The 24,477-nt window shown below is 41.6% G+C and overlaps 2 protein-coding genes and 1 long non-coding RNA gene across 3 annotated transcripts; 2 read left to right on the top strand and 1 right to left on the bottom strand.

The window, feature by feature from the left end:
• Nucleotides 1–1,900: 1,900 nt before the first annotated feature.
• LOC114451857 (uncharacterized) lies at nucleotides 1,901–24,043 on the top strand. The gene is made up of 3 exons (XR_003672218.1): nucleotides 1,901–1,919; nucleotides 16,373–16,380; nucleotides 23,953–24,043. It is a non-coding gene; the product is annotated as an uncharacterized LOC114451857 (long non-coding RNA).
• On the bottom strand, nucleotides 10,483–13,251 carry LOC114451849 (troponin I, slow skeletal muscle-like). Its single transcript, XM_028430784.1, has 8 exons — nucleotides 13,144–13,251; nucleotides 12,788–12,797; nucleotides 12,671–12,705; nucleotides 12,272–12,313; nucleotides 11,278–11,409; nucleotides 11,111–11,200; nucleotides 10,849–11,031; nucleotides 10,483–10,762 (listed from the first exon to the last, which is right to left on the bottom strand). Exons 3-8 carry the CDS (start codon nucleotides 12,689–12,691, stop codon nucleotides 10,661–10,663), a joined length of 570 nt encoding a protein of 189 aa, XP_028286585.1. The 5' UTR covers nucleotides 12,692–12,705; nucleotides 12,788–12,797; nucleotides 13,144–13,251; the 3' UTR covers nucleotides 10,483–10,660.
• On the top strand, nucleotides 16,342–23,638 carry st8sia1 (ST8 alpha-N-acetyl-neuraminide alpha-2,8-sialyltransferase 1). Its single transcript, XM_028430758.1, has 5 exons — nucleotides 16,342–17,112; nucleotides 17,827–17,971; nucleotides 21,853–21,962; nucleotides 22,557–22,649; nucleotides 22,746–23,638. The coding sequence occupies exons 1-5, from the start codon at nucleotides 16,934–16,936 to the stop codon at nucleotides 23,224–23,226; spliced, it is 1,008 nt and encodes a 335-aa protein (XP_028286559.1). The 5' UTR covers nucleotides 16,342–16,933; the 3' UTR covers nucleotides 23,227–23,638.
• Nucleotides 24,044–24,477: the final 434 nt, after the last annotated feature.

The following is a 24,477-nucleotide window of genomic DNA, read 5'->3' as shown; positions in this document are numbered from 1 at the left end:
TTAAATGAATGCAGTGAAACACAAAAGAAGGTCCTGGGTGCAGTTATTTTAAACCTGGGACTACTTAATATGCAAAAAAATGTTTTTGTTGTGCTTTTGTTTGCTCTGTTTCAGGATTCTAAAATGTGATTTTAGTCCAGCTCTGCAAAAAATAGGTTGTTTGTATTTTGGTCCTTAGTTTTGTGTGAGACACGGACTATTCATCTATACATGACCAAAGCCTTTAAACCTGTACAGTAACCTATATGTCTTAGAGTGTCTGTGTTAGACTCCAGATATTAGTCTGATCCGGAATCTGTGTCTGTGTATTTGTGGGTTTGTCTGCAAAAGAAAAATGGGAATAACTGTAATGTGCAGATATTATGACAGCTTAATGTCTCATATAATCTAATAACTGAGAGATAGCAAGAGAGAAATGTATTGAAGTGTAAGAACAGTCTAGTCATTTTTGTCTCTAAATCTCAAAATAAGGATCATTTTTGTGTTATCAAATAAAGAAAATAAGTAAATATTCATATTTTCTGTTTTATCAGCTTTAAATTTAACGTTGGAGCCAAAAACTTGAAATGAAATAATCACAACAAACCCACAGAAACATTTAAATTTCACTCTCAGCCGCTATCCTCTTCCTCACAGGTGTATTTCTGCAGCATGGCGTCTCTCAGCTTGTGTCTTAATGAGGAACAGACTGTTGCAATCTTCAGTGTAGGTGTGTTTGAAACCAAAGTGCTGACATGTGTTCTCCAAGTGGATGATATGCCTTCAGGAGTTAAGATAGTGTGTGTGTGTTTACAATGTCACCACGCTCACCTGGCAACCTGTGAAAGTGCTACCTCAGCTGAGCCTAAAACCAGACGCTCATCACACGTTCGGACAGTGAGCTGTGCTGTGACCTCACCAGGACGTAGTCTGGTCCCACAGGTTAAAAAAAAAACAAACACTTAATCCCTGCAACTCAGTCTACCTGGTGCAGGATTAACAAACTGCTGCTGTTTAAGTGGCAGCCTGTGTACTCACAAATCAATATCCATTAAGCATTCAATTGATTAAACAGGGCAACGGCTGTGAGTGAATGATGTCAAACCTACAGGAGGAGCTTGAATTACCTGTCAGAATATTAGGCCCTAATTTAATTAAAGTGTGATCCAGCACTCGCAGGATAAATCTGGTTAATAAAAAATGTTTTGAAATCTTCAGCTGACCTGGGTGATGACAGGCATTGACGTGACATGTCTACTGACGGCCCTCCAGGACAGAACGTTGTTTTTCTGGACAAACCCTTGACTATATTTAGGCTAGAAAAAAAGCTGGCAGTGTAGTAGCTGCAGAAATTAATGGGGTCACTGCATGCGATGTGAATTATTTCACTTGGATTAAAAAATGTATTTAAATTTAAGGTCATTGGAGGATTGAAGGAATGTGGGCATATGGCTGCATGGGATTATTATTATTATTATTATTAGTGTTGTCATTATATGAGGAGTCCTCCGTGCACACAGCATGAAAGCTACTTACTCTGCTTTCCTGGCCAGTCCCACGGAGCGGCAGAGAGCGGTGGGAGTCTGCGGAACGAGCGACTTGCAGCAGGGGCTCCTCTTGTCCTCCTCCCCGGAGTCAGGGCTGGCTTGGCTCGTTTTGGGCGACTGGGGAGAGGTGGGGACAAGCTGCAGCTGCTGTGGGTGGTGGGTAGACGGCGCAGGAGGAGTCGGGTGCTGCTGCTGCTGATGTTGCTGCTGCTGCTGCTGAGGCTGGGCCGACAGACCGGTAATCTGCTGCTGCTGCGGCTGCTGTGGCGGAGGCGGCTGCTGCTGCTGCGTCTGCTGGCCGAGATGAGCTTTGTTGCTCCCCGGGTGCTGATGGAGGTGGGCCGGTGCCTGGGGACTGGCGCTGCGGTGAGTCGGGTGGTGGTGGTGGTGGTGGTGATGCTGCTGCTGAACGGGCTGCTGGACGTAGTGATGGGGGTCCCGCAACTGTCGGTTCTCTCCGATCAGGTCCTCCACCTTTCGCTCGAGTTCGTCGATGCGTTGGCGCTGGGTCTGGATCAGGCTTTGCTGGTTCTGGACGATGGTGGTGAGCTCCTTCAGGTACAGAACGGCTTTCATTGGATTATCAAGCAGGCTCTCCATCACTGAGTGTGGCTGTGGCCGTGTGCCCGGCTATGTTGGCTTCTTCTTCTGCTGCTGCTGGCGCTCTGATCCGTCGATGGGGCCTCTGAGCAGTGCGTAACCTGGATGCTGTGGCGGCAGTCTGACGCCTCTACGCTCTGGTGAGGTTAGGTAGTCTCTCTCTCTCTCTCTCTCTCTCTCTCTCTGTCTCTCTGTGGTGCTGATGCAAGGAGAGGGATCAGCATCAGCAGAGTGTGGAGGCGGGGCCATAGTGGACCAGTGATGTCAACACAAAGGCCAAAAAAATGAAACCGTTTTGCACGTTTCACTTTAAATTCAAACAAATCATCATATTCACAGAGGAAAAGGCAAATATTATAGTCTTGATATAAAATGAACAAAAATGAAAAAAAAAACCTTTGTATAACTGTATTATATGTTTTGATGTACAGCTTTGTTCCACCTAACTCTGCTTGTCACTGCAGCCCCTAACTAATGAGCAGGTCAGCTCCTCTCTCATCTAACAGTTTTGTATGTTTACATCATGCTGTATTGTGTTATTATGTTGCATGTTTCGGTGTTTCTGTCCGACACTAATATACCACATTGCCACTGCTTAGCATAATCTCAGTTGATTCAACTTCAGCTGTTTTACAGTGTTGAACTATAACTTAATCCCACAGAGATGTATCACTCTGCCTGCCATCATTGTTTCATTCAGGCTCCATTTTAGTAAATCCAGCATTATTTATCACAGTAAGAGCAGGAAGATGTTTCAAAAGCCAGGACGTGAGGCTCACTACTCTGTATGGATGTGTGAGGTCGTTTTGTGACATAGCACTGTGGTTTTTTTTTTTTTTTTGGAGTGGTGTGTTCGTCTGCACGGTTGGAGAATATACTATGTTTCCCACTTAGCAGCACAGTATGACAATGATTTGATGAATAATGGATCTTTGTTTATATAGTTTATATTCAATGTTTACCTGCAAACAAATCTTCTGTCTTTGTGGAGATTGTGCAGTATTATGTGAGTTTTTTTTCCAAATTGGATCCAGTAAATGAGGCTACTCTTCAGTCTGTGCCTCAGCATGTCTGACGTTACCAAAAGGGAAATAAAAAACAAGTCAAGCAGACAGTTAGCATGCAGGCAGAGCGAGGAAGGGAAATGGGTTTTAGGCTCGCAGAGATGATCCCTCCTGATAAAAGTGATATCTCACTGAGTACACGGCTCTTATTGCATAAAAAAAGAAAATGTGCACAATTTATACTTCTTGCTTATTCACTCAGTTTTCAGTATTTTCTTTGATGAATCTATTGTTAAAAGTTTTATCTAACCTACTAAAATCAGGTGGGAGAAAATCTCTGACCTTGAGTGAAATATTAGGACCACAGCAGAGAGCCAGTGTGGGTGCAGCCAGGTCCTTCCTTCCATATGGCTGCTTTACAAGCTGCATGAAGTGAAAAATGGCCAGCACAGCAGAGCAGCGACGCACACAGCTGCACAGAGCCAAGAATGAGTTTTGCAGTGGGATTGTACAAAAAAAAACTATAGTGCCAGCAGTGACTTTGGAGCAAGGCCGACATTTTACTTATTATGGACTGTCTGTGCTGGAAGAGGCGCTTATACCCACCTTTAACACCAATTATCTCATAGAGGAGTCCGAGGTCTGAGGGGGTCACGCATCCTTGATCTGAAACGACAAGGACGGGGCGCACGCAATGTGTGATATAATCGAGTCAGTGTGAGGAGATGAGAAGTTAAAAATAAAGCCAGGTTAAGGTAAACATCGTTTAATTCTGTCACGTAGATTTTACAATACAGCTATACACCTTCACCCAGAAATAATTATTTTCTCCTGAAACAGATGTAAGAAGATTAGGGCCAAAGAATAAATAATATATATATATTTACTTCCTTTTAAATGTCAAAATCTAGGGGAAAACTGAGATCAGAATTCTCAGAAAATGTGCATTTTAATCACAGAATTCTTCTCTTTCTTCTTAATATGTAACAATTTTGAACTCCATGTCAAGAAATCACAAATTGTCATAAATATATATGAATGTTGACGTCTCTTTGATTGATTAGTGTAAGCCAGTAATCAGAGAAATACATTTAAAATCTCTCCTGTGGCTGCAACAAGCTTTGTCTGTGTTTTTTGCCATGTTTGTGGTTACCATGGTGACCGTGCATACACTTATCCCTTCAACCACAGCAGGGTGCATATAGCTACATAAACACCACTTGTTGACCAACAACCACTATTTTCCTAACAACCTAAAACAGACGTTTCATATATGACAGTGGAAAGTAACATAACTTTTAATTTCCAAGCAGTGTCGTTTTCCTCAGAGTGCTGTTATAGCTCAGGTTCGCTGCTTCGTTGAAAATACAGACACAGGACTGAGTACGTTGTTGAAACAGAAAGCTGTCTGTGTGGGACAAACAAGGACTGCTGTTTTTCTGTTTTTGTTTTGAATAGCCAGAGCACTCAGCACATACATGCATATTTCAAAAGTTTCCCCTTGAAGTAATGTCTCCTTTTCATTCTCTCTTTCACATTTCTCACTTCTCAGTTCCCTATTCTTCGGTCTCCACACTTCTTCAGCTGTTTTTCAGGGCAGTGTTTCTCATTAATATTGATAAATGGCTTGTTCTTCTGTCAGAATATGAGAGATTTTATGCCTTAAGATGACTTATAAGTTATGTGTCACCATCCCGTTGGCATGAAGTTTAAAAACACATTAAAAAGGGAAAGATTCATCAAAATGAAGCTGTCACTGTCTCCTTTTGCACTTCATGTAGTACAGATGCAAAACCTGACGGAGTCCAGAAACGTGTTTTCAAGGACTTTGGAGCATTAAGAGCTGAGATAAGAGTACATGACACGATAAAGTCATTAACGTCAAGTTGAGATTAATTATGTGCAACGATACATCTCATTAGTGACACTTCACAATGGCTCAAGTTGAGATGAGCAAGTCAGCAAGTCATTGACACTATGAGCATCTGGTAGGAACAGCACTTAAAGCAGCAACAAGGTTTGTTTAGTACTCACACCGTCTGCGTGTGCTGTTTAGCAGGTAGCATGTTAACAATTTGACCAAAATCTCGGCATTCTGTTGTTGGAAAAAACTGTTAATAAAACAGTTTATTAGGTTAGATTTGCTGCATTTATTGATTATATACCACATCAGTCCAATATTTTTTAAAAATGACAAAACATTACCACACTGTTGGAGTGCAGGAAATACTACAGAGTTTCTGTATAATGTACACTGCTGAAGGTAGTCCAAGTTGAATCCATTATTCTTCATCGATTCCTCCTTGTATCTCCACCCCAAAGACAGAGTGGAGATAAAACGAGTAACAGAGGCAGCTTTAAGCTGTGATCCAAGTTACACAGAGGTTATAAAAACAGGGCTGCGACTATATCCCTTATGTTATTGTAATTCTTCATTTATAGTGTTAGAGGTTTCTGAACCTATTTCAGACAGTAATGGCTTACACAGATGTTTGGACGGTACAGTCTGAGCACAGTTCATACTTCTATCAGCATCACTGTTAATAATAATGTGAGTGTGCCTGCTGCTCTGAGGAGACCTGAGGCTGTAAAGGATTAGCCAAACAACTTTTTCTTCTTTGTGTTTTGATTCCAGCAACTAGATTTAGTTTCCAGTGTGCAATAAAGTTTCAACTATATATCTCTGTATGTATTTGTAGCCCCTTTGCAAGATCCCACCTGATTAAAGCAAGGATAATCTTTAATGGCTGCATCTTGTTGACCTCTGGCCAGCTTTGGTGGCCAAAACCAATACCTATCAGCCCCCTCTGCCTTCAGAAGAGATCAATAATGAGAAAGGAGCAGGGCCACGGAGACCTGCTTAAAATTAACTCAAACCATCAGAGGTGATAGGAGGGAAAGTGTGGACAGTGCAGGCCTGGATGCATACATTTGGAAAAAAATGTTATTGAGGATCCCGAACACGCCGACAATGTAAATGTAGAGATGTTCAAAGAGTCCATTTAAAGGTGTATTAATACTGCATGCTGCAACCGAGGAAAACTCTGCAGCTCCTGCCCACACTGAGATTTATTATGGTGAGGCAGACCAAAGCGCAACGCGGGTGGGCAAGACCGAACCTTACCTGAGGTGAACCGCAGCTGAAGGTGATGAAAGAGCCCTGAAACAGCTTTAAGGAAACACAGAAAACTCTCTGCCTGCTGTCTGTCTAATGTGCCCTCAGTGACACCATATGAAACGTTCAGGAAACATCTGTTAAAGGCTCGTTGTTTTAAAAAGCAATTTCTTATCCTGAATTGCATCAAATGTAGGATTGTTTGTGTAATATATTAGAAATTAATGAAATAAGCAACATGGTCAAAAGAATAACAGGTCCTGCGTTATTTCAAAGTGTGGTGCAGAGATGTCTATGGATGTTAGCATGCTAACCAGTTAGCACCAGACACCAAATGCCAGTTTGTGTCACTAGTGAGTCGATAAATCGTACGTTTCCCACATGTGCTGTAAACGTCTAAGAAAATCAGCTAAGACATAAACAGTGACATCATCTGTATAGAAACACATTTCTGTACTTGCAGTACCGCAGAAAGCCAAGTCAGTATCTGGCTTATTAGCCGACTTGTACTCTTAGTTGAAGTGATGAAAATTCAAGCCCTCCGCCTTTTAGCTGGTTCAAATGGATTAGCAGCGAATAACAAATCTACATGGTTTGCTTTCCAGCTGTTTCCATTTGCCGCCTGTGAACGTTTCACTGAGGTTGTAAAGAGATTCACCTCTCAGTCCAAATCCAATTAACACTTTTTGATGGAGGGGAGCATATTGCAGTGTGTGTGTGTGTGTTTAAACCCTTGAATTCAGCAGTTTAATGCTATTTTAAAGCTTCTTTTCTGTGTCATTACCTCCAAATATAGACTATTCTCGTTCAGGGAAGAAACAGGATTTGTCTCAAGCTGCTTATTTGTCACATCATTGCAGAGAGCTATGAAGGTATGGTCTCTGGTGAATGTTGCAGAAGCCCACAGGTCAGATCAATGGGCTCCACATGAGAGAGAAAACATGCAGGGAAATGCTTATCAAAACATTGATTAAATCTTATTGTCATGGTAACAGCGGCACCATATCACCTCTAATGTGATGTCTTTATATGTACTCTTCACATTTCCATGTCACATGTAGTTGTACATGCTCATTTTTTTCATTGGTGTCGTCACCCACAGGTTTCTGAAGAACTGTTTTGAGTCCTAGTTGAAGGGTCAGAAGAGGTAAAGAGGTGGAGCGTGAGTGAAGCTGAAGGCAGTCAATGAAGGAGAAAGCATGTGCCTTATCTAAGATCATGGAGGAATTTAATCATCCATCTATATAATAGGGCTAAACTTTGTAGTCATTCCACATTTGGATCTGAGTGACCTTAGTTGTGATGGCCCAGACAAATCAACCAGCCATCAGTAGAAGGGTCCCACCAGTGAGACGGGTCCTGCTCAAGGTCCTGCCCTGGCTTTCTGTAAAGCACCTATAGAGACTAAGATGCTATGCAAATAAAATAGAATGGTTTTTTAACCAGTGAGAGTAGTAAAAAGTGCATCGGCCTCATATGGTATGTTGATTCATGTCATTAAATCAGAAAAATATGAGTCTTTGGTTTACGTCTGAAAGACCTTTAACCCAACATGTGAAACTGTCAGGTTTACTTCCCCCCATTAATGCTGCTAGAGGTGGGGGCAGCAAATACATCCCAGATATACAAATGCAATATATGCTTGAACCAGCATGAGCTGTATATGTATATTATTGTGCTGACATGATACATGACTGCTTGCACACATATACAACATTAAGAAGTAAGCCTGGAGCTCCTGTAGTCATGGGGCGGCCTGTCTAATCAACAGGCCACCCCCACCCACACCTCCTCAGTCCCTGCAGCAATAAATACTGCTCCTGCTGTATGCTGAAGATTAATGGCATCAATCACACTTCCTCATCACACACACACACACATTGTAATCTGCTTCAGCATTTTCTTTGCACACATTTTTCTTTGAGTGAAATGGTCTGCTTAAAGCCATGCAGCAGTCATTATTTTTTGTGTGGATTTCTATATTAGAGTTCTTTTGTAAGTATGGCTACACTGTCTTCAATGTTAATAAACATATAATATGTTCAGAGCAGTATATTTATCAAAGCAATTGTGGGCTGCCACCAAGTGGTGCTGATGATCCAGTGCAAGTAAAGCTAAGATCTGAGTCACATAGGATACTGTATGAGATTATAAGTATGCACTTATAATAAGGTTAAATTATAGCATTTATACTAATAATCATTTAACAAAATATGAAAATCAAAGCAGTTGCTATCCAGTGTTATAGCAGTTGCTATCCAGTGTACAATTTATTGTTATAAAATATACTTCTTAATTGAAAAAGGCATGAAAACAAAAATATACTTTAAAAAATAGTTAAACATATGCTGAACTTTAGCATACATTTATGTTTCTAATACAGTGAAATGTCCTTTTTCCATAGCAGCCCTCTGTGGGCCTGACTTGGCCCTCATGCTGTGTGTTGATCATTGCTGCCATAGAGCAATGACTAATACCAACAGCGCTGCCACATCAGGCCACTCTAACGTGTTTGTCATCTCAACAGGTTTCACTGAAGACTCCGGCGCTGTGACCTTTGTATTTAACACCACCATCATGTGCTGTTGACATGAATGCACTCCTCTCTGAAAAGCTTGTTCCGTATGAAGGTACCTCTCATCAGTGACTATATATAAGAGGTCAGTATACATTCTGCAGCCAGACCTGGGATGCTTTTCATTATCAGTGTGAGGCCAAGGGCAGAGGAGCTTATATAACAGCCTTTCAACATACATACAGATCTCAGCACAACACATGCAGCTGGTGTAGATTGATGACAGGGACAGACTGAGGACGTGTGACTTTTCATCATCCATATATCACACAATCACCGCACATTGTTATCCCGCTTATTGTCTGAGGACATGTGTCTGTGCTAAATGTGTTTAAACAGATGCAGGCCTTTACATAAACATACCCTGCAGTCTGCTTCTTGAGTAGCTATTGTTGGTCATTACTGTCATACTCCAAATAACGGTGGCTGGAGGTCAGCAGCCAGTCAACCCAATGACACACACAGGAGAAGCACAGGAATGCACACAATGTGCAGCACAAATGGTGTCATTTCTCAGGTTTTGCTTTCCAAGGCTTGGATTTATATCAAGGCTAAAAATAATCCAGTTCCAGGTGTTTCTGGAGTTTTATGGTGACTCGTCAGGAGGGATCTAAAAGTTCATTATTTATCAGACACTTAAAGGTGGAGACTAGCTTTGTTTTTGAGTTCTGTCAGCTCATTCATCCAATCTGTACAATGACCTAAACTGGAAAACAAAAGACAAATAGCCTTATACCTGAAGACACAAGTCTTCAGGTAGCGTTAACTTTTTCAGTTTTTATGTGTTCTGAAACTGTGTTACTGGTGTTTGGATTTAGACTTTAATAAAATCATTAAAATATTTGCTGATTTGTAAATATCTATCAAAAATACATCATTCCTGTGGCACACTGTTGTCAACAGGGAAGCTAGCTATACTAGCTTAACATGTTAAACAGCCATGAGGAATGCTTTGACTGGACACACTGCCTATCATAAAACATTATGTTATGTTTATGCTTAGTAGAAACTTGTGATCCTATTGCCTGATGTCATCTGACAATGGGACCAATGCAGACACCAAAGTCCATGTTAGAAGGTGAGGGTACGTACAATGCAGCAGACCTTTACTCAGGAGTGCAAGGTTTCAAGTTTTCCTTGGCACTGCATGAGTTAAGTTTTCATAAAAAAAACCCTACTGGTTAAGGTTTGGTATTAACGAGTCCCTGCCCTTATGAGCATATAGTGATTCTGCAGCAGAAATCTGGACAGATGTTCTGTTTACCTTGTGAGGAGGGGCTGGCGAAGTTAGTCTATCCCCACAGTGCAGGATGAGTAATAAAATTTAAGTGATTAAAATGTATATAAAACATCTCCTCGACATTGTTGTGCCAGATACTGCTGTCATAAAGATCATATAAAAAGCTTTTTGGTTTCATGGAGACTTTAAATAACTCTTTCACTTTAATAGCCGTGTCTGCCAGATCTATTTAAGCCTTATGGAGTTCAATATATGTCAATAACACCTGTTGTCCCCCCTCCCTCCCTCCCTCTTTGCTTTTTTAATCCATCATCAGCTAAGCTGCTTCCCGTCCTCTTACATGCCTCACATAAACCCACCGCTGCCAATGAAATGAAACATGATAAAGTCAAGTACACAAATGGAACATCAAAGAATCAAACTATTTATATATCCACTTCTTTAATTGTCTTAAGGTGTAATAATGAAACAAAAATATTTTGGTAATAATAATAATAAAAAAAAACAATGCATCTACTACTCATCCTACATTTTAAGTGCTTTGAGTCACACTGGGGTCAAACAGTAACCTCTGCCTGAGCTTTCTTTACTAGCAGCATCTCACTGTGCTGCGCTGCCTGTGTCGAACATCTTCTTACGGCCCTCCATGCCTGACATGGCCTCTACATTCTTACGCCAGTCGCCCACCTCGCTGGTAAGCACCTGGGAATGAAGAGCAGAATGAAGTGTTGATGTCTGTGGCTTTTAAGCACAGTTTCTGTGAGAACAATCGGACAAACACTCAGCACCTTATCCTGTTTGACGTCTTCTTTCTTCACAGACTTGAGGTTGGCCCTGAGGTCCATGGAGCCCTTGTGTTTGGAGCCCAGGAGAGCTCTCATCATCTCGTCGGCTGACACCCTCACCTTCCTCAAAGCAGGTTTTTTGAACTTGCCTCCAAGGTCCTGAACCTTCAGTTTCAGCTCATGGATCTTAAATGATATCACACCAAATATATGGAACAGCCACTGATGGTAAGTTCTGCATTTTTGTGTTTATAGAGAGACTTACATCTTTGTTGTGCTTGTTCACTTTGGATTCACAGTCATATCTCTCCTCATCCACAATGTCGATTTTTGCATGAAGCTGTTTGCATAGTTTCTAAATAGAAAATGTTTTAAATGGTAAATATGCAAAATATGTTCTTGCATAAAAAAACCGTTATCTTTAAGTCTTACTTGTAACTCATCCATTGGCAAACCAGACAGTTGCAGAGGAGGCAGCTTATCTCCCAAATATCGCACTTTCTCCTCTTCTCTGTCCTGCGTCTCTTTTTGCAAATCGTCAGTGGCTCTTTGGAGGAGAAGGATCTGATTGGACAAAACAGACATCAATCAAACAAGTCACAATAGGAAAAACAGAAGAAAGATGAAAATCTGGTATCTATAAAACAGACTTTTAGGTATTTAGGTGAGTATTTTGGGTTATAACCAATTGGCAAATGTGTCATGTGCAGTCTGTAATTTGTTGCTTGGCAACCCAGTTACTGAGCTAATTAATGCTAACAGAGAGAACTAGTATGTGTAAATGAAGACTTGTTGGTCAGAGTGATAATGCAGACATTAAAAAGAAAAACTGTAGAATTTTCCAGTAGAAACGTTAAACGTTACAGTCAAAATGTTAGCCGTTAATAATGGTTTGTTCGTGTGTTTATTGCAGGTTTACAACCTAAACGTTTCTAATAGATCTAACACCACTAATGGTTCACCTAAACGTTTCTAAACGTAACTAATAGTTCAGCTAAAGGTTACTAAAAGTTCCTGAAAGTTCATAATAGACCACTGAAAGTTCCTAATGGTCCTAAGAGTCACTAAATGTTCAGTTGGAAGTTCGTCCAGCTCAAAGCAAAAACCTTCTATACCAACACCAGGCTGGAGCCTCCTAGAAACATGGCTAAGCAGGTAGCTTCCTGGGTAGCAGACAGTTAACCAGCAAAGATTAAGCTACACTACAAACATGTAGGATAATATATACAGTATAATAAGGCTACAGGCTGATCTAGCTAGCTTGTTGGCTAGGTAGCAGTTTGACAAGCAGTAAACAAAATAAACAACATCTATAGTGCAGTAAACAGCATTCATGTTTCAATGAAAAAAGTATAATATATATATTATTTATTATATATAAAGTTTGTGTCTTAAAAGTTAAATTGTGGTTACAGCATGTACTCACTTTGAGGGAGAGTTTGCGAGAAGCAGAAATCTTGCATTTTGGCTGTAAAAAAATATATTATATGTCACAACAAATGACCACAAATCAAATTAATAACTGTAAATATATTTAGGTTTGTATTGACATTGGAAAAGTAAGCAATCAAAAGGTTTGTGTTATTTAAAGGAGTGACTGCTCAGCAGTACTATATAAGGGTAGCAGTATAGCCCTGTGAGCGTCAAACTTGACACATGAAAAGATAAAGCTTTATTATTAGGATGAAGTCAAGGGGAAGGCTCTCAGGGATGCTGATAACAATTCTGACAGATAACCAGTGCCAGATCGTGGCCATGTGCATAAGGACAATGTGTCCCCTCTCCATGCATGGAGGATTAGCACTGTGGAATATAGCCTCCTTACCTTATCCCCTTTGGGATTCATGGCTGTGGGTCTGCCTGAAACAACACAATGAAAAGAATGATACTACAGGCTGTCACAGGTTTATATTCTTATGAACACAAACATGAGTTTTCTTACCTTACAGCCACTAAAAGACACATGAGAGAAACAGAGATGTGTGTTAGTGAAGATCTAGACTAAGTTGTAATGTGACAACATCCTCTGACAAAAGGACGAGAACTGTTTCCTCCACTACATGCAGCATCACCACAGTTTCTGTTTGCAGCTTAACTAACAGCTGATTATGTTAACAGTAAATACTGAAAATTAGGCATTCAGATGCAGACCTAAAATGTAACACTTCATACACAGATGATAGTCCAGTTAAATCAAGTTAATAGAAATACTCAATGATCTACCAGAACCAGAGCAAAATCCCCAAAAAAACATCTGTCACACTACTATTAATACTTGTTATAAACGTGTCGTTTTACCTGAGAGCAGCGTCTGCAGAGGTGTAGAGAATCAAATAGCAGCTACTGAAGACAATAGGCGGCTTTTTATGTGAGGAGGGGCAGGCGAGCGGACAGCAGATATAACGTCTGGTCCCGAGAATGTGCTGGCATGAAGCCAAGCATGAAATACCACCTCCCCTGACACTCTGACAACAAAAGGGAAGTGTATTAATACATTGTGAGCTTTGCCTTAATGGCATTGTCATGATATCGCTACTTACTGCATGCAATTATGTTACTTTTTATTTATAGTCGGTATGTGTTTTCAATAATGCTAAACTACACTCTAATATTGAGGCCAAGAAAATAATATCATTGCAATATATGTGGACATTTTGGGTGAAAAATAATATATATACATATATAGCCCACTCTGCTATAAGTGATAATGACACAGTGGATGATTATAACACAGTCAAAATCCCCTCATGGATAACAAAAGCACACAATCATAGTCTAAGAATAGGATGATCTCCTTTCCATTTGAGGCTGTTTTTAAGTGTGGTGACACTGTCAGGAAGTCACTCACCTCTGTTAATCAACATATAACATTCAAAATATAAGGTCAATAATATTGCTGAGATTACCCCATTAAAGCATCCTTGTAATACTGATTAATACAATACTGATGATTAAAATCATTTTTATTGAGATCTGGGTAAATCTGACTCTGACTTCAATGAAAGAGTTAATTATAATGCTTTGTTTTTGTCCTTTATCTGACAAATATCAAATGTCCTAGCCTTAAACAGAGAAAGTAAATAGAAGGTAGATCCATAACCCCACCCTGTGGAACTCCACAAACGGTTAATCTGTAGTTCAAGATATAATAAATAAGTGGCTAGATGAGGAGCTCCAGTTTATATTATGACCAATAATGCCACATTTGATGTGCTATGATTATGCACCACTTTTTAATGGCCTCACGGTGTCCTGTGGGCTTTCTGTGTGTTTTTTGCTTGCTGTCAACAATTCCTTGGCAGGACTTTATAAAGATTTCATAGCCCAAGTGCTAATCTTGACCTGAGCTCTAACACTTCTTGCAAATCACTTAGCCGCATAAGCATCTCATCTTTCCAGTGGCTTATACTGGAATAAAGCTGATGCAAGCACTAAGATATTTTCTGTAAACTGAGCATTAGCTACAAGGACAAGCGTCTATGCTGAACCTTTGCTCTCTTAAAGTTTTCGGGGATTCTCTGAGATTAGAAAAATGAATGAGAAGATTTAAGTGATGTGTTGGGCCTGTCCTTGGTTTACCTGTCAGAGAAAGCTGTTGTTGTATTTTGGTTATTCAGCTTGGGTTCCACCACCTTAGGGTGCTGCAGGGTGAAATAGCATGCGGTGCTGCTTTCAGCTTCTGCACAACAGATATAGGTAGACAATACCTCAATGAGCAATGAGAGGCAATAAAAAGGAGGAAGACACTGGGGACAACAAATGTCATCATTTTTTTCCCTCAGTGATCCTTAGCAGGTGGGAGCGCTATTCCTGATGCAACCCAACTCCCCTCTGTTTCCATACAGACACATACACCCCAAAAGAAAAAAACAGGGAGGCTCTGGCACTGGCAGACTGCTTGTAACACACTTTCTACTGTTGCTACTTTCATGAATAGGAAGGTATCCTTTGGGATGGAAACAAAGGAACTACTGTCTGTTGTGTGATGCTGTTTTTCACCTGCAGTTTTGTCAGTTGTCTGCTATAAAAATTCTGCCCAGGAAGGATGAATGTCTTCTTAAAATAAATAAATAAGTAGAATTAAAACAATCAATAGCTAGGGCCAAACACAAAATCACACTACAGGGTGACACATTTTCAATGATCCATTATTTAGGTAGATTATATTTAACAGAAAAGTATTTGTGTAATTACTTTTACTGCCAGAAGGGGGAGACAAACACTATGGACCATAACTTTAAAGGTGTCTAACCATTGACTATATGACATAGGATTTCCACAAATCCTCACCCTGTTCTGGATCTTGTGCAGACCTCCACAGTGGCACCTCTGCTTGGGCACAGGGCACAGAGAACAGCTGACACACCACTTTAGCCAAGAGACCTGCCATGGCATCCCTCTGCCCGCTGCTCCAACCTTGACTCTGCCCTCCGGAGATTCCCAGCAGAGTGCCCACATTTCTCAGCTACTCTCACTACTATCAGCCAGCATGCACTCTTTTTTTATAACTGCTCATTTAATCATCTATCTTTTTCCTCGTTTAGTTCATTTTTGTCACCTGCATCCAGAAAAAATGGGGTGAATATTATATTTATTAGTTTACATTTAAGCACATGGGTTGAACATTTTGTCCACTAGAGGTCAGCAGAGCGCTATTTTACACTGCGGGCCACTGCAACTGCACATGATCCAGACAATAAGAGCATAAAATCAATTTTACTACTGTGAGAGTTTGTTCTTTTTTCAAATAAAAATACAAATAATCTAAATAATCTGGATTAACACAACATAATCTGACCGACAGCTGCAGCAGGCAAGACCTTTCTCAATCATCTGAAATCTGTTTTTTTCATCAATACCAACAGAGTCCAGCAGGTGGCGGCAGAACCTCACAGCACAGACCTCAGCGCTTCCTGCAGCAGCCAGCCAAATCCTCAGGAATGAAAACAGGATTTTAAGGTAAGACCTTCAAAATAACAAAACATTTTGGAGTAGTTTAATAATTTAAAGTGATAAGTTCCATGGAAAGTATAAAAAAAAACAATAAAAGAAGAGATAAAAAGATAAGAGTAGCCTATAAAATAATTATTACTGTTAAAAAAACATAGACAAGCAGAAAGTCTGGAAGTGCAACTGGAAACATACAAAATGTTTCAACTCATTTGTTTTACCAGCTCTGACTCTGTGTGTGTGTGAAGTAGGTTGTTGTTGTTTTTAGCTAGTTGTAGCATTGCTATGCTAAGGTTTACTTTAAAAAAACTATTTACAATATATTAATATGATTTATATATAATATAATATAGATTCATAGACAAATGTAGCCAGTGTAAATGTAATTGTGCTGACGTTCACCAAAAGGCTCAAACAAAATGGCAAAAATAATGCTAAGAGCATGTGACCGGGCAGTGTCGTTTTATTTTGACAGCGTCTTCCGGTGTCTTCCATGCAGTATAAGTGGCCTTGACGCGCCTCCTTTCTGCACAAGAAGCACTTTGTCTCGGCGAAGGGGGGTGTTGACAGGAGAAAGGGGGGGAGGTGGCGGGAGACTAAATTGGACTGGCCCGGTTTACTAACACCGCAGATCCTGCAGCAGGACACAGGCCCAAGAGGAGAGCACTGGAGGGCGGGAGAGAGGGCTCCAGGTGGACGACGGACTCAATCCCGTTTCGGATTTGGGATGCGGCGGGACACCGGGGGTCTGGATGAGCCCGCATGATTCCCCACAAGACCGCAGGGTGCGATGATGGTGGTGATGCACCGAGAGCAGAGCAGCGAATTCCAGGAGAGCCCGACACACTGCACCACCGCCGCCACTACCATCACCCCACAGCCGAGCCGCTGCAGGGATAGACGCCTTTCTCCATCCAACCCAAGACCAGATTTCCAGACCGATGCTTGAGCCAAACAGCCGGGTAACAGACTACCTTGCAGGCTCCATTCATACCCCACCTCGCCTGTGGGATGCGACAGGGATTTGCGGCCAGCAGCTTTGAACAGAGCCTGCCTTTCACACCAGCGGGTTCCATGTGCGTGCGCCGGCTTCTGTAAGAGTTCCAAGAAGAAGAAGAAGAAGAAGAAGACGGGGACAATGTTAGTGCGATGCTACCGGGCCAAACTGTCGGTGTGGGCCGCTCTGTGCGTGCTGGTGCTCTGCTGGTTTTACGTTTACCCCGTCTACAGACTCCCCCGAGATAAAGACATAGTGGAGGAGGTGCTGAGGCAGGGGGATGAGTGGCAGAGGAACCAGACGGGCATCGATCTGTACAGGTTTGAGTCAGATTTCTGTCTTCTGGTTTTCATCTGCGTGGAGCCATATGCTCTGCAGCTAACTAGAATACCTTTATTTATACAGACAAGCAAATAAAATGAGTACAATAATAGTACAGTAAAAACACACTAATAAGAAGATAAAATATCAAAACAGTGAATAAAATGTGTAGCATTATAATTAAATAAGGTACTGATTGGCAGCAAAAACACCACTTAAGTCAGATATATAGAAGGAATATCCCCTTGCTGTTGAGTTGAGGAAATGACCCTTTGACCTGCTTTGTCTCTACATAAAGCCTCTGTATGATGACATTATAATTCACACTTCAGCTTTGATAAAAAATCAGCATCTGAGGGAGCGTTTCGGTGGTTTCTTCTTGTACACTCTTTGAGTCTTATTTAAATCTTATTCACAGGAGAATGGGACAGTTCTCAGAGGCAAAGCCGATTAGGCTAATCAGAGAAAAGTGACACCTGCAGAGCAGCAGGCAGAAACTCACAGCTCCTTTCACACATCTTTGGTTTTGTTTAACAAGTTCTTTAATGTTGGCATATATTCATAGAATATTTCCCTCTGATGACTTATTTATAAATGTAGCCACCATGTTTCTTTTCCTGTCTTATAATTACCATTTTGTTCAGGCCACCTCAGTTAAAAAATCATCAATCCCAGCTGTCCTGCTGTGTCTGATGATGTCATCCTCTGTGCAGGAAGTTGCTGACAGAATGCTGCGATCCGAAGCGGATGTTTGCGGTGACCAAGGAGAACTCGCCGATGGGCAAGGTCCTGTGGTACGATGGCGAGATTTACCACTCGCACACGGTCAACAATGACACCTACCCGCTGTTTGTACAGGTACATTAACATTATTGCTATTAACCAGCTATCTAGCTGTTACCACATCTTCATCCTCTTATTCCCATGCTAGTAACTTAGATATCTAACTTGTGTATAAGGAAGCAGTTTTTACAACTGTTTCATTGCATTTTTTCTGGTTTAAAGACCCATCATTCATCATTGTATAGCTCTTGCATTAGTTTCAGTTGTTGTTAGAGCCACTTTGCATAGCATAGTGTGCATGGTAGGGTACTCAGTAATTGAGCATGGTCGGAACATTATAGTAGGATGTGGTTAAAGGTAGAAAGGAGAAACTTCTGTTAAGATAATATACGTCTCCTTTCCACTGCTGTGGTCCAGTGTGCTGCTAAAAAACATTCAAAGATGATTCTTGTTCAGCTAGCTGCTAACAGATTTTCAGTAGGTATTGTGGTCATATTGGTATCTTAATGTAGTTCAAATAGTAAATTCACATTTGGGTCATAGGTTCAATCACCATTGATTTGACATTTAGCTAAATAAGAAACCTTGAAGACAGCTGTGAATTTTATTGTTTTATTTTTGCTTTGTTGTATTTGAGAGCCGGACACTTATGTGCAATTCCCGGCACATGACTTTGCAACATCTGTGTTCTTTAGAAGTGCCAGATAACAGACATTGGGGATCATTGTTGATGAACGGAGGAGGGGAGACATCCTTCAAAGGGCAGAGGAGTATTTTTATAGTGATCTCAGTGTGAGGGGAGTCAATAGTAAGATGAGGGATTGTGGGAGGTGGAGCAAGTAAGAACAAGATGCTATGAACACAGTGTATCTGCTGTCCACTTTCATTTTTGTTACTTTTTTTGTCACCGCCTTATCAGCTAGCTTTCAGTAGGGATGGGAAATGGCTCTGCATGAGTTGTATAGAGTAATGGTTCTTGTCTGTTTGATGTTTATATTTTCTTATCTATGCTAAGGGCATTTTAACTATGGGTAAAATCTGGAGGAGGGATGAGATCCAATGTTATTTCCCCTATTTTCCATCACATGATGTATCCCAGTCCTGAAGTTTGTATTTACGCACCCGTGCATTTATATATATATGTACCCAGATAAGAACTGCAGGTCTATTTTTATGCTTCTGTGTGTGGGTGTGCGCCTGCATCCGGATGAGGACGTTTGTATGTGTCCGTGCCTAGAAACAGGACAAAATGAGAACGTCAAAAAAAAAGAAGGGGTAAGTGCTGTTGCCATGGTAATTGTATCCAGGGGCAGTAGGTCTCAATAATAATTACGGAATCTGAGGCCGCACAGATTTGCAGTCTAATGTCCTGTTTTGTAAATGTGATGAATATCTGACCCTAATTTGCAGGCGTTAGCTGAGCATGTTCATTCATGTTGGTTTGGTTGGGGGGAGGGGGTGAATAAATAAAGAGACATGAGAATATGAAGAGTGGCCAAGCCAGACCATGGGTGTGTGAGCGCACAAACATACACCAGCAGGTTTAAAACCAGATCCTTTTATTATACAGATTTTTGTAACATTTGCAGACCTCCCTAGTAACACGTCTTTTAAAAAAGCAATAGGTGTTTTTCCACTGCAAAAACATACCGGTGCAAAGCTTTACAGGAACTTTCAAATTACTAACAGTAACCTTTTCTCCCCTGTAATCAGTCCTTAAAAGTCTGACCAGAGATGTTTCTTGTTTGTTTTCAGTTCTCCCAAAATGTGCAGAGGTGCAGGAAACCATTTCATGACCCATCAGTTCATGCAGTTGTTTTGATTTATGAATTTACAGATTTTTTTTTGGTGGTGCAAGAATCTATGTAGCTTCAGGGTTATTGTGTACAGTGAACATTACTAAATATAATAACAGTTCAAACACATACCGATAGAGTTTGTATTAAATGCATGTCTGCATTAAGTCCACAGATGATTTGGTTCTTGCGATGATTCAGCTGAAGTGACCCATATATCTGATGAAGCATTTCCCTTTGTTTTTGTGATTACATGCGGTTACATTACGCTTTCTGTTTTGCATCACTACAGTCACTGTAATGTAGCTGGTAGTTATTTTTCTCTCCCTGACTCTAGTGCATCCCTCTGCCCAAGGTTATGGCACCACTCTGCTGCTGCTGCTGCACTGTACGACTGTCTCTCCGTCTAATGCTTCCATCGGCCTATTTTTAGTACCACCATTGCACTTCCCCTACAAGCCTAGATTGTGGGTAGTTATGTGTTTGCCAGAAAGAAGGAAACTGGTTGTTAGATGGGATGGACGAAGTTCAGACTCACTTATATAAGCACTCAGTCTGCTCAACTACCAGTGCTGTGATTGCAGGTCTGTACATAGAGACAGCCAGCCATGCTACACCAAGGCTGGCATCAGCAACCGTATTTGGGCATCTGCCAAGGAAAGTGCCAATTAGAGCTTTGAAGGTTAATTGCTGGGTTTTTTCAATGGCTCAAACAGAGCATATATATATATATATATATATACGCACAGCACAGTGGAGCGATTCTTTAACAACATACGGAACAGAAATCAAATAAAGGTCTACTATCTCATTATCTCATGAACGAACAGTTTAATAACTTTCCGAAGCAGCTGGTCCTTCTGTTACTATACACAGTGTCCCCATTATATGTTTTTGCCCAACTTTCTGGTTGCCCTCCCCTACTTTATGTGTGCTGTTAGCAGGGTATTGTCCTCTGACTCAACCCCCTGTCACGGTCCAAAAGAGACCCCGAGGTAATGTGTGTGTGTGTGTATGTGTTCATTCTCAAGTAGCGAATGCACTCCAAGGGGAATAATGAGCACAATTGTTTCCGCTGTCTCGCTTAATCCTGACCTGCGACTTAAATGCAGACAAGGCATAGAGAAGCAACATTTTTGGGTCTTTGCCATGTGAAGTGTGGTGCTTCAGTGTCCTCTGCAGCAGCTTTAATACACACAGGCTTCAATTCAGATAATGACAAGGCAGTCACACACAACCAAGGATACTGGGCGTGAGTCTGTAGTTACTGTATGATTATATGGAAGGATTGTACTGGTTCTGGTACTAGTTGGAATAATTGTTGTATTTGTAGTACATTTTTTTTAATCCTTTGTGACAGTGCTATGGTATTAATATCCAACTGTGAAAGCGATCATATTGTAGCGGTGACCTGTGGGGATCCACTGTGAGGCCTTTGCTTGAACCAATGCAAAGGTAATTCAATAACATTTGTTGGCTACTTAATATTTTCTTCCTAAAGAGGAAGATATGAATCAGTAGCCTTTGGGGCTGAGAAATGGAACCAAGAATCCCAATTACCTAAATGGCTGTTTCTCTAATGGCCACTTGATGGTGGCCTTAATAGCTGGTCCATTCCCCCTAGACCCTCTATGTGAAAATATCTGACTGTACGGCACACGACTCACAGATCTCAAGGCCTGAAATTATGTATGATTAAGGCGTGGCTGCTTCGAGAATTAGCTGGGAGTTAGGTGGAGACAGGTGCTGCCCAGAGCCCAGCAAGCTTCCTAAGTCCTCTTTGTATACAGTCTGTGAGAAAATATTTCCTGTAGATGATTTCAGACTTGTTTATTGTTGTGTCAAGACATTTTTCAAGTTCCAGCCTTTATTGAAATGCTCTTCACTGAGGAGAATTACATGCTAACCGGAGCTATGATAGTACCACACACAAACGGACAAAACACAGATATAAATAAAACAATTAGTGTCACACAGACTCAGTGAAACAGCGTCTGTGTGACCTCAGCCTGCTGTTTGCAACGTCTTTATCTTCCTCACTGCCTGGTCTTTCAGTGCCCCAGGCTGTGTAGGGGAAATTAGCACCAGGCCTAGGGTCATTTAGGGTGACTTCTGCTTAGAGCTTCATGTGTTCATGTCAACATGTTTTCCTTTGCACAGGACAATCCTCTGCAGCTGCCCCTCAAGAAGTGTGCAGTGGTGGGCAATGGCGGCATTCTCAGGCACAGCAAGTGTGGACGGGACATTGATCGGGCTGACTTCATCATGCGGTGAGAAAAACGAGAGGAGGCCTCTGTGGGTCTGCGAGCATAAATGTAACTGCTTCGCTGCTCCTTCAAATTTGAATCAGCCGAGCCGAGAGAGCAGCCAAACACCATCAGCCATCAGCGGTAATGAGAGCTGGTGTCGACTGTAGCCAAGAGAGGAGGACATACATAGAAAAATGGGCCATGCTGAGGTCAGGAGAGAAAAGAGGTGAAGCATGAATAAGCAAATAAAGATAGAGGAAGGAAGATGAGCAGAGACGTTTAACACAAGTTATTTGCCGGAAGTGTGCTATCTCACACCTTAGGCTGGGGGGGGGGAGTAGCACATAGGACATTATGTTCGATGTAAGTGAGTTCAAGTCAAGTCTAGATGGACAGTTTAAACCTGATAATTTTTTTTGCATTAGCTTTTGCCGTGTCTGGTTATCAGTTTTACTGATTCTTGCCAAACTATGACTCAGCAATTTAGGTCTACATTACCAACCACCAATTAACAGTGTTAGCGGTTGTTTTGTAGCCCCAAACCAGTATTAGTTTATGTATAATAAAATGGATGAGAAGCCGGAGGTGATTATAATGTGTTTTATCTTCATTCAGGTGTAACCTCCCACCACTCTCAAAGGAATACGTGGAGGATGTGGGAACCAGAACTCATTTGGTTACAGCCAACCCCAGCATCATCGAGAAAAGGTAACCAGGCAACGCAAAGCAAAGGGTTAAAAAAGAGTTTCTCCTGGAAATGTTTTAATGAAGGGCCATATCTGCATCTGTCTTTTTTTTACTCAGATTTCAGAACCTTCTGTGGTCCAGAAAAGCTTTTGTAGAGAACATGAAGGCCTACGGCTCCAGCTACATCTACATGCCAGCGTTCTCCATGAAGCCTGGCACCAACCCGTCGCTACGGGCATACTACGCACTGGCAGACACCTCTTCTAACCTCACCATGCTTTTTGCCAACCCTGAATTCCTGCGCACAGTGGGTAAATTCTGGAAAGCCCGCGGTGTGCACGCCAGGCGCCTCTCCACGGGGCTCTTCCTTGTCAGCTTAGCCCTGGGGCTGTGCGAGGAAGTGACGGCCTACGGCTTTTGGCCATTCTCCGTCGGCCTGGACGAGCAGCCGGTCAGCCACCATTACTATGACAACATTCTGCCCTATAAATGGTTCCATGCCATGCCGGAGGAGTTTGTCCAGCTTTGGCACCTTCACAAAAGCGGCACGCTCCGCATGAGGGTGGGACACTGCCCACCTCAGGAGGGAGGGAGATAAGGCTCTTGGAGCAGCTAAGAGAAGTTTCTTGGAAGCCGATGAAGATCATATTTGGGTTGTAAAGTGGTCCACACTCACACTTCTGCTGCCCCCACAGCTAATTCCTTATTATCATAAGAATGTCCTACACTCAAAACAACATTATCAGGGACAGTGCGCACACACCAACACACACACACAGTGTAAAGTACTCATACATTCCCTCTACTTGCCATATCGCTACCTTTGTTTTTGTGTGTGCATGCATGTGTGTTTTTACAGACAAACATCAGCTGGGACTAAGAAATGTAAAGGGGATCAGAATCAGAATCAGAATCAGAAATACTTTATTGATCCCCGGGGGGAAATTGTTTTCGTTCCAGGTGCTCCATGTATACTCAAAAAAGACAGAAATACAAATAAGGTAAAGTAGTGAGCGTAAAAAATAAAAAATATAAGATAAAAACCTAATAAATTCTAAACATTAATGTACATTCAAGTCAAATCCTGGAAAGTGAAGACTAAAGTCATATATAATACAACTTGTACCATGTGCAGTAAAGTCTTGTCTGAATAAATCCAATATGGATAAGATTACAAGACAGTGTGTTCTGATCTCAGAGGGAGGTGTTGTACAGTTTGATGGCCACAGGAAGGAAGGACCTCCTGTGGCGCTCAGTGGTGCATTTAGGAGGGATCAGTCTGGCACTGAACGTACTCCTGCACTTACACATCTTCAGATGGAAGATGTGTATGCTGACTGCTGTATCTGACTGACATATGGGGCAGCTGGACCAAACCCCCCTCTGGGTCTTTGTTAAGTAGAAACAGACAGAAAGCGAAGGGCCAGGGGTGGGGGTGGGGTTGAGGGCTGGGGTAGGGGTAGGGGTGGGACCATAAAAGACACTGAAATCTGGCGAAATGCTGGAAACAGGGCAGAGACAATGGTGTCCTGGTACCTACCTTAAATGGAAGGGGGGGGGGGTAAAAGGAGTGAGCTGGCTGGAATGAAAGGATTCTCCTCTGCTTTTCTTCAGCTAAGCGCTTTGATTGGCATTCTGCAGTGACCAATACAGCTTTAGTTCAAGCAGGAGCCATTAGATTGAGTCTTAACTATAACATCCTCTAGAATGTTTAGCCAAGTTGCATTTTTTAACCCTTTACCAAAAAGGGAAAATGAGTGCACCCAGCTGTTTTTTTTTGTTTTCAGGAATAATGTGACTTCTGCTGTAAAATTGTCAAGGGAGAGAACATTTGCATAGGTACCTCACA

Source organism: Parambassis ranga, chromosome 2, assembly GCF_900634625.1.
Source record: "Parambassis ranga chromosome 2, fParRan2.1, whole genome shotgun sequence".
Lineage (NCBI taxonomy): Eukaryota > Metazoa > Chordata > Actinopteri > Ambassidae > Parambassis > Parambassis ranga.
The sequence above is the reverse complement of the archived record's forward strand: the minus strand, read 5'-3'. Positions and strand labels throughout refer to the sequence as shown.